Consider the following 14,541-nt stretch of genomic DNA (forward strand, 5'->3'; position numbering starts at 1 on the left):
ACTTGGAGTCTCAGAGCGGCTTACAAACTCCTTTCCCTTCCCCTCCCCACAACAGACACCCTGGGAGGTGGGTGAGGCTGAGATAACTCTGACACAAACTGCTCTTTTTCAAGGACAGCTGTGCCAGAGCTTGTGACTGACCCAAGGTCACATCAGCAGGTGCAAGTGGAGGAGTGGGGAATCAAACCCAGTTCTCCCAGATTAGAGTCCGCACACTTAACCACTACACCAAACTGGCAGTAAGAAAGTGACTGAAGCAAACAATGGGGGCTATTTTCAACCAGGAATGTACTCCATTACACTGTGTAGGTGGCAGACCCTGCAAGGAACAGAAGTGATACAGAAATGTTTCTGTGCCCAGAAGGAGAGAACACCCCTGCCCAGCTGGAATGTCTGGGAAAGCCAGTTCTCTCTGCCTCCTTCAACCAAGGCCTAAGTAGTATGACTTATGCGACTCCTATCTACCTTTGCTGCAGTTCAGCAGTTCTGCCTACTCCCTCTTGCTCTGATGGGAGGAAATACAGAAAGAGGCATGTAGTGTGGGAAGATCAACATATGCTGAATAATTGAATGTACAATGTGCTTCCTATAGCACAGGACTGCTTTATAGCCTAACCCAGCCACAGGTACTGTGACTGAGGGCATTCTTCCTCTAAGGGGCCTTCTCCAACAGAAGGGTTTGGGGTGTTGAGTGCCGAATCCCACCTCAACATATGAATGAGTCATTTTAATGTATTTCCCCCACAAAAGGAGTTCCGGAATAACAAAACAGTCGAATAATAAGACAGCAGAAAAGCAAAACCTTCGTTATTAAGAAAATAATAATAAAATAAGTCTACCTGTATGAATAAGTTTATGCCGTTCTAAATTCCCTATGCTGTTAAAAATCCTTCCACAGATTTCACATGGATGGATATATCTAAAATGGGAAATAAAGATCAGCTAGTGATATTCTTTTTCTGATTAACTGAAAGTCTACAATCTCGCATGTGTACTGTAATTTGGAAAAAAACACACCACATTTTTAAATACCTCTTTAGAAGCACATATTTGCACCTTAAAGTTATGCATAAAAACTCAACTGCCTTTCAGTACATCTGTCCAACTGCCTAATGGAATAGCCCCTATAGAGACACACTGACTCAATTTTTCAAATTTCCTGTCATAAATGACTAGTGAATTTCAAAAGATATAGTTTGGATCCAGTACAAGGACTGCCAAGTCTTCCAAGCTCTCCCCTCTCCTGAGCAGCCATTCCCAGGGTCACAGGATTCATGTGAATGTGCAGCAACAGCCACAATCTGCCTTGGGTGAAATCGCTCCCTTCTTTCCCTGAGCAGGTTGGAAATGGCTGCTAGGAGGACAGGAATTATCATATTATCTGTGCATGGTAGTGGCAAGAAAATGGGGCAGCTGACCCTGGTGGTTACATGAAAAATCTGTCTAAATAACGTTTCCAAGGTGGGCAAGCTCTAAGTAGAAGTCCAAAGATCAAGCACCATGAGCCACTAGCCCATTATTCCCTACAATAACTGTTCTTGACTGTTCTTGCTGGTTGCTTTGCCAACATCTCTAGGAAAAAGGTTGTGATCTAGCCTCCACTTTCTCATTCCTAACTCTGAATGAAGTCAATAACATTCACCCATGTATAGATGGCAACATTACATCCTTAATTTCATTTTGTCAGATATATCTGCTTACTTCTGCACATTGGGGTCAGGCAGGTTTTCCCGGTGAATGACCATGTGTGCATGGTAAGTTGCCTTCAGGGCAAAACGTCTATTGCAGATGCTACAGCCATATCCCTTCTCTTTGTGAACTTCCATGATGTGTTTCAAATACTCTTTTCCTCGGCCAAATGTTAACTAAAGAATGAAACAATAGTGAATGCATCACACACTGGAAACAGAAAGAAAAATCTGCAAACATCAACCACGAGTAAATATAATTCTGAGATAAATAGTAAAAGGAATCAATATTCAGATATATGCTGTCGAGATATATGCTGTGGGGGTATTGAATTTGGAATCACCACATTATAATGGTGCTTAAACTACTGGCTAAAATCTTCTTCAGAGGCCACTATTTAAATTCCAGAAGCTACCCATGTAGTAGAGATAAGTAAGAAGACCTTTTCATGACTCCCTATACAACTTATTAATAACAATAATGCTCCCTATAGTTCTTACTAATTTGTAAATAATTCCCCAGGCTAGCTGTCTACAACACTCAATCCTGCAAACTGCCACTGCATACAAATGCTCCAGTTAGGAATTTAATGTATACATGGAGTCTTCCAGCCAGTAACTTAGTAGAGCAGAAGTTGCTGGCTGGAAGACTCCACTTAGACATTAAAGTCAATGGAGGCAGCACATCTCCATGTTTTCTGCAGGTGCAAACCTGCTCCCTCCACTGGCATGAGCATGCAAGACTCCACGTGCACATGAGAGAACATACAAGTCTCCTGATTAAAGAACTTTTGACATTTCTCAACTCTCCCATCCCACAGCTCCACAAAATGTTTGAAAGGAGTAAAACTACCTGGCACCTTTTGCAGCTATACTTGTGAGGCTCAGAATCCACACTTCCATCCGAATTTTCATCATTTTCCTCTGAAGAGATTCCTATTTTGCCAATGAACTCTTCCCTTTGGTGGTCATCCATTATTGCAATGTCCTACACAGAGTGGAGGTTTAAACTCAAACCTTAGTCAACCAAAAAACAAAGCTGAGACAGTTGTAATGTTTCTACAATACTAATACAAGCCAAGTCCTCAGCAACTGAGATAAATTACACCTTCACTTGCCTCTTAGTTGAACTTCTGTTAATAACAAGACAGAATTATCTAGAGTACAGCTCATTGCTCCTCTGCCTGATTTCAGATGACCAAATCTGAATAACATAATGGTACATACCAGCTTCTTGCCTACTGTGAGGCAAAGCACCCTAATTTTACCAAGGGTTAACATGAATAATAGTGGGTCTGCTTCAGCTTGCAGGTGTTTGTAATCTGTGCTCAGTTCAGTGACTAGATGGGAGGGAGGAGCCAGGAGCAAGTTGCATCATATCTTGGAGGACTCCAGCAAATGAGCACTTTGATTGGATTCCGAAGACCATCTGATGTCAGAGAGCAGGAAATTATAACTGGGCCTTAGACAAGGGCAATGCTGTGCTAACTTTTGGTCCCGTGGGACAGATGCATAAGCTTCTAGCCTGGACTCAGCAGTTTTGAATGGTACACCAGTTAATGCCAGGTACTTAAGTGTCAGAAACAAAAAAAGTTAGATTTTGTTGTGTTTTTGTTTTGCTAATTAACTCTAGAGACTGTGTTGCCTAGTATTCTTAATTTTATTTGCTCAATAAACCTGTGTGTATTTTTATAAAGGTTTTGGTCTTCTTGTGTGCATTTAACATCAGGAACCCATGAGTTTGAGCACTGCTTACTAGTCTGTGAGACAGTGGTTCAGAGGGACCCAGGCTTGGGCTTCCTGACACCTACTATTACAAAGATGCATGGAAAAGCTTTGGTACCTGTTAAATGCAAACAAAAGAATGACCTTAAAAACTATTAAAATAACATTCATGCTTGTACCTATCCCTTAATGACGTATCAACATATGTTTCCCACGTCTTATTCATAACAGATACAGAAAAGAAAATCACATTTTCCTCATCTTTTGTTTGTATTCATTATGTCATAACATCACTTGAGCAACCATAACATCCTTTAGATAGAAATAGTAATAACATATTTAATGGATTAGATCCAACCAACTTTTCCTACATGGACAAAAGCCCTATGGTACTGGTGTTGTAATAAGGAGAATAACTGACGGAGATTAAGCAAAAATGTTGGCTATATCCATCCCAATATACAGTTCCTAATTCAGTCTTAAGGCACAGCAACCGCACCATGCAAGTGTTGCGGCTGAGGACTTCAAAACTGGCCTGTAGCCAGTGGCTTAACCAATCTGTACAATGCTCCTCTTATGAAAGCTTGTCCTTAATTCTCCTCTTTGATAGGTGTTCCATTCCCTAGTCAAACACAGACTTCAGTAAAATTGCATTGCATATTGTAAAGCATTAGAACAGGGGTCCCCAAACTTCTTGAGCCTGTGGGCATCTTTGGAACTCTGACGCAGAGTGGTAGGCACACCCACAAAATGGCTGCCAAAAGAGGAGCAGCCAACTCTCAGGGAGTGACATTAGTGCATAGCACTAATAGTAACTCTTTTAACATTTCAGGTGGAAACTTTGTTTAACAGGATGCCTTTATCTAGAGTACAGCTCATACTGTTTAAAACATACTGTTTTAAAATACTTCATGCATGTCCACATTCTTGCATACCTTCAGTGATTGTGCAGCCAATCAGATCTCCACTGGCCAATCAGAAGTCCTATTAGGTGAAAGGCTTACCTGGTCCTGTCTACTTTCTAAACTTCTAGATTTTGGTGGGCCCCAGGAAATACAAGAACTTGTGGGCACTCCATGAAATTGCTGAGCGGTCGGGTTAGAACGGATAAAAGGAAGTACTTCTTCACCCAAAGAGTGATTAACACATGGAATTTTCACTGCCACAGGAAGTGGTGGCGGCTACGAGCATGGACAGCTTCAAAAGGGAATTAGATAAGCATATGGAGCAGAGGTCCATCAGTGGCTATTAGCCACAAGGTATAGATAGGGGCTCTCGGGCAAGTGATGCTCTGTCTTCTTGGTGCTTGGGGGGGGGTCAACAGTGGGAGGGCTTCTAATGTCCTGGCCCCACTGGTGGACCTCCTGATGGCACCTGGTATTTCTGGCCACTGTGTGACACAGAGTGTTGGACTGGATGGGCCTTTGGCCTGATCCAACATTGGTGTCTCTTATGTTCTTATGTAAAGGTGTTTGTGAGTGCTATGGCTGGGGACCTCTGAAGATCTGGGACTTGTCTTTGAGCAAACCAGTGGTTTAGACAGACAATGTGGCATAGTGGTTAGAGTGCCAGACTAGGATCTGGGAGACCAAGGTTTGAATCCACATTTTGTCATGGAAGCTCACCAGGTGATCTTAGGCCAGTCACTGCCTCTGAGCTTAACCTTTCCCATAGTGTTGCTGCAAGAATAAAATGGAGAAAGGGAGGAGGGTGTAATCTGCTTTGGGTCCCCACCAGTGTTCCCTCTAAGCGGAGTTAGTGTGAGCCAGCTCACAGTTTTTTAGCCTTTGGCTCACACATTTTTGCCTTAGCTCAGGAAGGAGGGCTCCAGAGCAAACTAATTTATGCAGTAGCCAAATCGCTCACTCACAATTTTCATGCCAGTAGCTGACAAAATAGAATTTTTGCTCACAAGACTCCACAGCTTAGAAGGGAGCATTGGTCCCCACTGGGAAGAAAAGCAAAGTGTAAAGGAAGTACATAAATAAATAAACATAATACCTTAAAATGAACATGAATATGATCTCTTAGTACGTCTACTCTGAAGAATTTACGCCCACATATCTCACAGGTGTATTTCTTATCTCCATGGGTAAGGAGATGCTTGTTCATATTGCTCCTACAAGAAAATATCTGAAACAGACAAACCGGTTAGTGGATTAACATTGTTTTCCTGTTCAGATTCCGTTCCTGAATATAGGTGCTGTGGCATGGGTACATGCCCCACACTTTCAACAGTGAACACAGAAGCAAAAAAATCACTACGCTTCCCTGCCATCTCCCCATCTTCCTTTAGCAATCCCTTTATTCCTTTGTCATCCAAAGGCCGCACTGCTTCTCTGGCTGGTTTTCTGCTCTGGATAAATTGAAAAAATATTTATTATTTGTGTTGATGCTTTTAGCAAGCTGTTCCTCAAAATCTCTTTTTGCATGCCTAATTATTGACTTACATTTCTTTTGCCAGAGCCTGAGGTCCCTCCTTTTCAATTCATTGGGGCAGACCTTCCACTTTTTAAAAAGAAGCCCCTTGACTTTCTATAGCGTCCTTGACATTAGGCACAGTTTCAGTGGACATTTCTAATGCATTTCCTTGTAGAAAAGTAACAGCTACCCCTTCATCCCTTTGAGATGAGCCATCCAGAACCAAAGACTTTTAATCTCCTGTCAGCTTTCACCCATATCGCTTCTGTTGGGGAGTTAATTCCCCTGATATTTTCTAACTTATTTGTTTGGACGGTGAATCTTAATAAGGAAGTATTCACAATTCCTTCCAATTTCTCTAAGCCAGGGGTGTCAAACATGTGGCCCGGGGACCGAATCAGGCCCACAGAGGGCTTCTATCAGGCCACAGTGGAATTGGCCATTTCCTGCTTCCAGTTCTGCTGCTGCTGCTGCTGCTGCATCATAGCTTGCTTCGCCAGACTCTCTCAATCGCTCAGCGACCTCATGTTTTAACCTTACAGATACACACTTGAACAGCATACTCAAGATTGCAACAGCACAGACATTTTGATGAAATAATTCAGAGCAAGAGGTCAGTTATCAGACACTGTTAAATAAACAAAATATTGCAAGAGTGCTAATACCACCAATGATCCTAGTGAAGGCTGGGACCTTGGATCTGGTCCTGGATATCGCTATGCTCTCCGGCACGAGGGATGTTGAGTAACGTACTATGAGGTCTGGAAGTGCGCCATCTAATGTCGTTGTTTACATGCTTTTAGTAGAAACTGTTAATTTATGTTTTAAAGTATTTGTCTATGATATTTATAGAGTTTTAATGTTTTTGTATCTCATTAGGTACACTGTACCGCAATGTTAGCCGCCCTGAGCCCGTTCGCGGGATGGGCGGGATATAAATATAATAAATAAATAAATAAATTTGTAAATCCTTAAATCAGGTTTAGTAAATATGGTTACCTATTTTTGTGTTCATATAGCAATTTTAATTTGAAATGACAAAAACCCTGTGAGGACAGTCTTTGAAATAAAAGATCCTACTGATGTGCACCAATGAGAGCCAGGATGGTGTAGTGATTAAGAGTGTCGGAGTAGGATCTGGGAGACCCAGATTTGAATCCTCACTTGTGCCATGGAAGCTTGCTGGGTGACCTCGGACCAGTCACAGACTCAGCCTAACCTACCTCACAGGGTTGTTGTGAGGATAAAATGGAGGAGAGGAGGGTGATGTAAGCCACTTTGGGTCCCCATTGGAGAGAAAGGTGAGATTTAAATGAACTAAATAATTAAAAACAAATAAGATATCCTACCTTTCCACACACAGGGCAACCAGAGGGCTCCTTCTTGTAGCGGACCATGTTGTCTGTGCTGTGCTCAAAGTCCTCTCTTTTTACACGCCTCACACCTTAAGGTAACAGTTCCCACCAAAAATAAAGAACAAATATAAAATAAACCATGATTTCTACTTACACTGATGATTTTAAAAAATATATAAATAACACACACCATAATGCAGATGAAAACCATCCTTGAAAATGTGTACACTATTAGCGCTGTTCAGTTACAGGCTTGCATATAAATAAACACGTGGGATTCAGAGACAATGCCTTGGTCCTGGGCCATGCAGTGAATTTCGTGTTCAACAATCTGAACTTGCCTGTCCCACATATAAAGCAAAGACTCTGTTCACCATAACACATTGTGACCTAACTATCCAGACTGTTGCAACCCTTCAGTATGTAACAATAAACTACTTATTTACATTAAATGCACAAGCTCTTGACTGTAATGAGTCTTGTAGGGTTTTTGTATAACTAATGCTGAAACTATACTGATAATATCATGAAAGATTATATTCTTTTTTATCCTCTCATTTATAGCTGTTATTCAGGGACAAGCATAGGAAAATTGGAGAACAAAATTAGAGAAGACATTGCATGGCATACAATGGGTGTATCACTAAGCACTGGCTTTGGCAGAGAAATAGTACATTTCTGTGCTGTCTTCACAGACACATGAGCCTCCAGACCAAGCTGAAAAGTAGCAGCATGTATACAGATGATGCCATCTTTCAAAAGAAGACTTCACCCAATTGTGCAGAAGGAGGGAAGTGAGCTCATTCTACTTCATCTATGTTGTCTTTTTCAAGCTTCCTGGGCAAACAGTTATAATTTAATACCAGATCTCTTCTATCAATTGCAAACTCTTCCATGCCACAAACATATCCAGCAATAAATTGCCGGTGCAAATAACTAAAATTAGTATGAGTGTTTAAGGCACAAAAGAAACACAAAACTTTTCCGACAAAATTTATGCAATCAATATTGAGCATTCATGAGCAGTTCTTAAATTTCCTGTAGTATTTGAGCTAGATTGTGCCTTTGAGACAAACAGCTGCGTTTGAATGATTCGATGGCTACTTTGTAATCTACCATGTCTTCATTACCAAGAATGACAAAAAGAACCACGCAGGATCTATCTAGTTACTTCATTTATACAATATATATATGAAAAATGTGTCTGTTTTTGGAAAGAATATCAGCCTGTACATGACCTGGATAGCCCAGGTGAGCCTGATCTCATCAGGTCTCAGAAGCTAAGCAAGGTCAGACCTGGCCAGTATTTGGATGGGAGACCTCCAACGAATGCAAGAGTCGGGACGCAGAGGCAGGCGACGGCAAATCACCTCTGAACGTCTCTTGCTTTGAAAACCCTATGGGGTCGCCATAAGCCAGCATGTAGAGGGAAACATCTGCTCATACCCCAATCTCCATCACCAAGTCAGGATCCAGGAAGTTCATTACAAATGTACTTACCTTCCAGATGTCTCCTCTGGTGATCCAACATGACATCTTTCCGGTAAAACAACTTGTTGCAGATCTCACAGGCAAATTTCTTGTCCCCGTGTTTCTTTTTGTGTTTTGAGAGGTTGCTGTTTGTAGAAAAGAATCTGAAACACATCTCACACTGAAATGTTTTGTCATCTGCAAAAAAAGGAGAAGAATCAAAATGTAGTATTTACATTTAGTTGTTTCTAAGAACGTGCCAATCAAATCCTGCTTCCTCATCTGAACAGGGGCTGTCTCTCAAAGCCATCAAGCCACTTGCTTGTCTGTCTTACGCTAGAGTACTCATCAGTATCTGGTCTTGAATAGCACCTTGACCATGATGTGACACATAGTGGTGGCACTGTCCACCTCATGAAAATAATCATGAATGCCACTGCACTGACTGGGCATAGTTCAATAGTAGTGTAGTGTTTTGCATGCAGAAGATCCCTTAGCCTCCTTCCACAAAGAAGATTTCAGGTGGCAAGGCTTGGAATGAAAAAAATTATTCACTTAACTGTGAATTTCCCTTCTCAATAGTTCCAGGGTGCTACACTCTGGCCTATTGGGAGAAACACCTCCTGGACACAGGAAGGGTCATGAGCTTTTCCTTGACTCCAATAAGGAGGGACTCCCTTTGCTTACGGACACTTATGAGGTGTAAAGAGGTCTATGGACAGGGTTCAAATTGATTGCATATCTGTTTGAGGACCTCTGGGTGTAACTTCCATTCTACTTGATCCAGTTTACATCTGCTTAGCCAGTCTGCTGTTACAGTGGAAGATCCTGTTATATAGACCAACCTGATGGACCACAGATATTCTGCTGTGGTCTCACGTGAAATTTGATGGAATTGCATCTTGGTGTAACTCACTGCCATTTTACCTCCCAACTGCTCCTAGTTTCTATCAAAATCACTTCAACTCACCACCCCTCTATGGGCATCCAACTGCCACACAGGCAGGCCTTTGGCCTGTCCCCCCACAGCCAACAGCTGCCACTGGTAAAACTACGCCTCTTGCCTCTATTGGCCTAGGCCAGGTATAAATGAGGCCAGTGCTGTTGCTGCTGCTGCCAAGCCATCCCTCTCAGCTGTGTTTGGAGCGAGGTTTAGGCATGGGTTGAACAAGAGGCCAGGATCTGAGCCTTGAACTGTCATAAAGTGTGGGGTTTTCTCTGAAGCTATCTTTGATGTTGCAGCTGCGCAGATGGTCTCCAGAGTCAACCAGAGCCACTGCTGCCACCAGAGCCATCCCTGAGAGGCTAAAGACAACCGGAAACCCTTAGCATACAAGTATAGCCACAAACAACACCCATCCAGAATTCACAACCATATGTGCTCAAAACTGTATATTGCATTCATTGAAATACAAAGAAGGGTTAGTGGTCATAACCCAATAGAGTGTGTAGACACTTATCCAACAGATTGCTCATAACAATTAAGCATATTTTACAAAAAGAACATATTCAAAACATATTCAAAACAAACAGAAGGCTGCTCTTTAGAGCTAGCTGGCTACCTCTCTCATTTCCCACTGCTTCATCTTGGTAAAAACTCTGGGGTGGGGCAGATAGCCTCCAGCAGAGCCAGGCCATTTCTGGGCTCTGAGGACTGGCCAAAGCCATTGCACACACACACACACACGCACACACACACACACTAAGATGAAGGGGGAGAGAAAAAGTGGATACAGAAAGTTTTTTAGAAGTTTTGAGTAGAAAAGGAAAGGGAGTGGAGCTACTCAGTAGGACACGCTCACAATGTCCTGTCTGCTTGCCAGACAGGGCTGAACTGGAAAGCAGAGAAGAAACTCCTCCTACTGGAGTCAGAGGATAGTTCACAACCCTGCCGGCATCCAGGAAGAAGAGCTTCTCCCAGCTGTCTGGACTGCAGCACCTTGAAACCACTGCCAAAAGATACCTGCTGAAGCACCGGAGTGCTGCTGCTAAACAGAGCAGCCAAAATTAAAGTCAAATCAATCACTAATCTGACTCAGTAGTATAAGGAAGCTTCATCTATTCACACATGTAACTTGCCCATTCAAAACTTCTCCAGTGACTTTTTAAAAATTAGAAAGTATCCACTGAAGTTTGGGAGTATTTGTCTCCTGAAGGGTACAGAATATTTTCTGTTTTCCCACTATGTACTCTGTCAAAGAACAAATGTTGTTTGGCAATCTACTGTCCTATTTTGCAAAGGTTGAATGATGTGAGTATCACAGATCAATAGGAACATTGTCCCAAAGTGGACTATGAGAGATATTAGAAGAAACTGTCCATACATTATTCCATTTTATATAATTAGAGCTCAACATATTTGGTCTATTTATATTGCTTTTGTATTTTTGCACTGTTAACAAAGCAAAGCTCTGGATCATATTTATTAAACTCAGTTGAGGTGATTTGACTATTATCATACCTGTCCTACAATTGTGGAATTCTAATGCACTCTCTATCCGAAAAGCTTTTTCACATGTAGCACACCTGTACCTGTATTCACTGTCAACCTAAGGATAAAAAGGTAAAAAACTGAAAAGCACAAGTAACATGCTATAAGAGTATTTAGTTTTCAAAATTCTCCTTTACACCCCCCCACACATTGCTTTTTAATACACTATATCACGGATTTTGTTACTTTTGTATCATACACCATGTTTCTGCAGTCATTTCTAAAGTTTTGGGGAAAATAATATTACTAGATTTATCTGGGAACAACAGCAACTTTGTTCAATCACAAATCAGCAGATTTTGTCCACTGTGGTTGCACCCCTGCCCTTTAGCCCACTATAAATCTCTGGTGGAGCACAATACCAACCAAAGTCAAATACCTTTTATTGGCATACAATATTAGAAGCAATTCCCAATATTAATACAATCCAATAGACATTATAACACAGATAGTCGTGGTAAACCATTCCAAAAATCAGGCCTATAACATAACTCAAGTTGTCACAAGATAGATTTGGCCATACAAAAATGCCGGAGCCATAAAGTAAATTTAAATTCTAAACTTTAAAATTGAGTTATTAAATTTATAAATTAAGACTCATTAATGTGATCAGGGTCATTCTTCCGTTTTATAAAACCATGAAGAAACTTAGCGGTCAGTTCAATGATCTCCGGATCTCGTGAAGCAAGGAGATAATGTACCTTGATTCTATCCGGTTGGCCTGCTACCAACCTAAGGGGGGCTTCTATAAATTCCACTCGAATGTCATTTAACAATTTACAAAATAAGAGTACGTGCTCAACAGTTTCTATTTCTCTTCTATTACATCCACAAAACCTGTCTGAATAAGGGATTTTCTTATATCTCCCCTCAAGAATAGCAGAGGGGAGAACATTAAAACGAGCCAACAAATAAGCTCTACACATTTGCGGCGAAGTCACAATACCAACCTCATTCCTACTGTGCTTATAGGAAACGTGCTGCTTCAAACTCTCTTTGCGACTGAAAAGCTTGGCACATTCTTCACATTTAAATAATTTGTCACCTAAGGGATCAAATTATAACACAACAAAGTCAAGTCACTCAGGTCACCAAATGAAAATTTCGGAAATAACTAAGATAGCTAAAAATAAAAAGTAAATAATATTTAAAGGTTAAGAAGAGACCAAATAATTACGCTATAGACTCAAAAATTAACATAAGATCATGAAGTTTTGATATTGCTTCTGAGCTGCTATTGTGTTTTATAATGTTATGATCGTAAACCATAAAGAAAACATTCAGATTACCACTTCCTCCTTACTAGGTAAGTGAAATTTTGTATTGATATCTTTGAAACTGCAAGAAGAGTGATTACTGGACAAAACCAATGATTTATCAAACCCAGGATCCTGTGCTTGAAAGGAATAACTCAACTTTGTGTTGTATTGTGTACTCATGCATCAGTTTCTGGGTATAAAATACATGGATGGCCTGCAAAGGGGGCCTGCAATTATGAATGACAGCTGTTGTTGTGTAGTGGTTAAAGTGCCAGACTAGGATCTGCGAGACCCAGAGTTGAATCCCCACTCTACTGTGGAAGCTTGCCAGGTTAGCTTGGCCCAGTCACACACTCTCAGCCTAACCTACCCCACATGGTTGTTGTGAGACTACAACGTAGGAGAGGAGATGGATGCAAACCACTTTGGGTCCCCAGGGGGTAGAAAGGGGGGGGGATAAATGAAACAAGCAAACAAATCAAATCAAATTATTACTTATGTATGCAAAATACACAGAAGGTGCTTGTTATTTCCTAGTATTTTTAAAATTTGTGAATCCGTTTCATAGTACAAAATGCAACCCATGAAGCAGCCCTAGTCAAGTTTAAGCAGAAAACAGATTTAACAGAGCACACAAAAGTATCAGAGGTAACAGTGGAAAGTGTACAGGTATCTTAATCCAATGTATGAAAATTTAAAATACCCTTTTGAATCAAATGATTCTTTTTCTTGAATAGGCTTCTTGCCAAAGTAGACATGACAGGGGTGTGTGTATATATTTACCCATGTGCACAGCTATTCATGTGGATGGTGGGAATAAAGTCTATTTTTATTATATATTTTTACAAAAAAGAAGATGTGATAGTGGAAGCGAGCTGGGCTACAAAAAAATGCTTAAGTTAAGAGTACAGAGAGGTAAGGCCACTTAAAATCACCTTCATAAACCCTTTTCGAAGAAGAAGACCTCCTCCCATTTTTCCACATGATTAGTAGAAATATGAATAAATGCATGTGAATCCTCTTTTATGTCTTTGAAACTATAAACCTTTATATTAGAATGACACATTTTACAAAGAAAAAATATGTAATTACATAAAAACAGACATCACTAACATTTATTTGAATATGCTCTCATTGGAGGAAAACACGTGTAAATTAAGATATTTGGATGGCTTTGCTTAACTTTTTAGTCACAGCTGCTTTTCTATACAGCATTACATTGGTTGTGTACCAGTTCCTACTGATTAATGGAATATTAGTGAACCATCTACTCTTATACACAAACCTACAGTTACCTTCTGAAGCCCTGCTTCAAATGTCCCCACCTTCTGAGACTGGGCAGGTGGCAACCCAAGAAGGTACTTTCTTGGTCGTTGCACCAGAACTATGAAAAGGACTGTCCCCTTCTGTTAGTCTTCTTCCACCAGCTGGCAAAGGGTCTTTTCTGTTACTTCAGTCGACCTTCCTGTCCTATGATTTAATTATTGTTCTGCTGTGTTTTTAAATACATATTTTAGTTTTTGGTTTTAATTGTTTTTATGGTGTATTTAAAATGCTCATTTTATTTATTTATTTTATTAGGTTTATACCCCGCCTTCCTCGCTTTACAGCAGGCTCAGGGTGGCTTACACTGGTTAATACAAAACAATTAAAATCACATAAAATCATCTAAAACAATTCCGTTGAAACAATCATAATTTATAAAGTGCTGCATAATAAGTTAGTTGTTATAAGATGGCGTACTTAAAGAGTGTACACAAGATCCCACCATCGTTTCGCTCCTGATCTTCCTAACACACGGGTGGCGCAGACTAGTTGACAAGAGCCAAGGGCCAGGGCTATAGTTAAGCTGTTAGTATGATGTTAATGTTAATGTGGTGGCGGCTCCTAACTATAGGCCTGGTGGAAGAGCTCCGTCTTGCAGGCCCTGTGGAACTGTAGAAGATCCCGCAGGGCCCTAATCTCTTCCGGAAGCTCATTCCACCAATATGGAGCCACCACTGAGAACGCCCTGGCCCTGGTAATTGCAAGCCTGGCATCTTTAGGGCCTGGGAGGGTCAATAGATTTTGTGACCCCAACTGTACTGCTCTCTGGGGTAGGTATGGGGAAAGGCGGTCCCTCAGATATGTCA

The 14,541-nt window shown here is 41.0% G+C and overlaps 1 protein-coding gene across 1 annotated transcript in view; it reads right to left on the bottom strand.

Moving 5' to 3' along the window:
• Positions 1-14,541, bottom strand: part of PRDM15 (PR domain containing 15) — a 60,623-nt gene that overhangs the window by 25,495 nt on the left and 20,587 nt on the right. The window contains exons 9-16 of the mRNA XM_015413768.1: positions 12,101-12,195; positions 11,121-11,208; positions 8,690-8,857; positions 7,184-7,278; positions 5,415-5,546; positions 2,542-2,676; positions 1,702-1,865; positions 840-919 (exon numbers count right to left, since the gene is read on the bottom strand). Of these exons, the coding sequence (XP_015269254.1) occupies positions 840-919; positions 1,702-1,865; positions 2,542-2,676; positions 5,415-5,546; positions 7,184-7,278; positions 8,690-8,857; positions 11,121-11,208; positions 12,101-12,195 (957 nt within the window). The remainder of the gene's footprint in view (positions 1-839; positions 920-1,701; positions 1,866-2,541; positions 2,677-5,414; positions 5,547-7,183; positions 7,279-8,689; positions 8,858-11,120; positions 11,209-12,100; positions 12,196-14,541) is intronic.

Source organism: Gekko japonicus, unplaced genomic scaffold (assembly GCF_001447785.1).
Source record: "Gekko japonicus isolate JY-2015 unplaced genomic scaffold, Gekko_japonicus_V1.1 scaffold803, whole genome shotgun sequence".
Classification (NCBI taxonomy): domain Eukaryota; kingdom Metazoa; phylum Chordata; class Lepidosauria; order Squamata; family Gekkonidae; genus Gekko; species Gekko japonicus.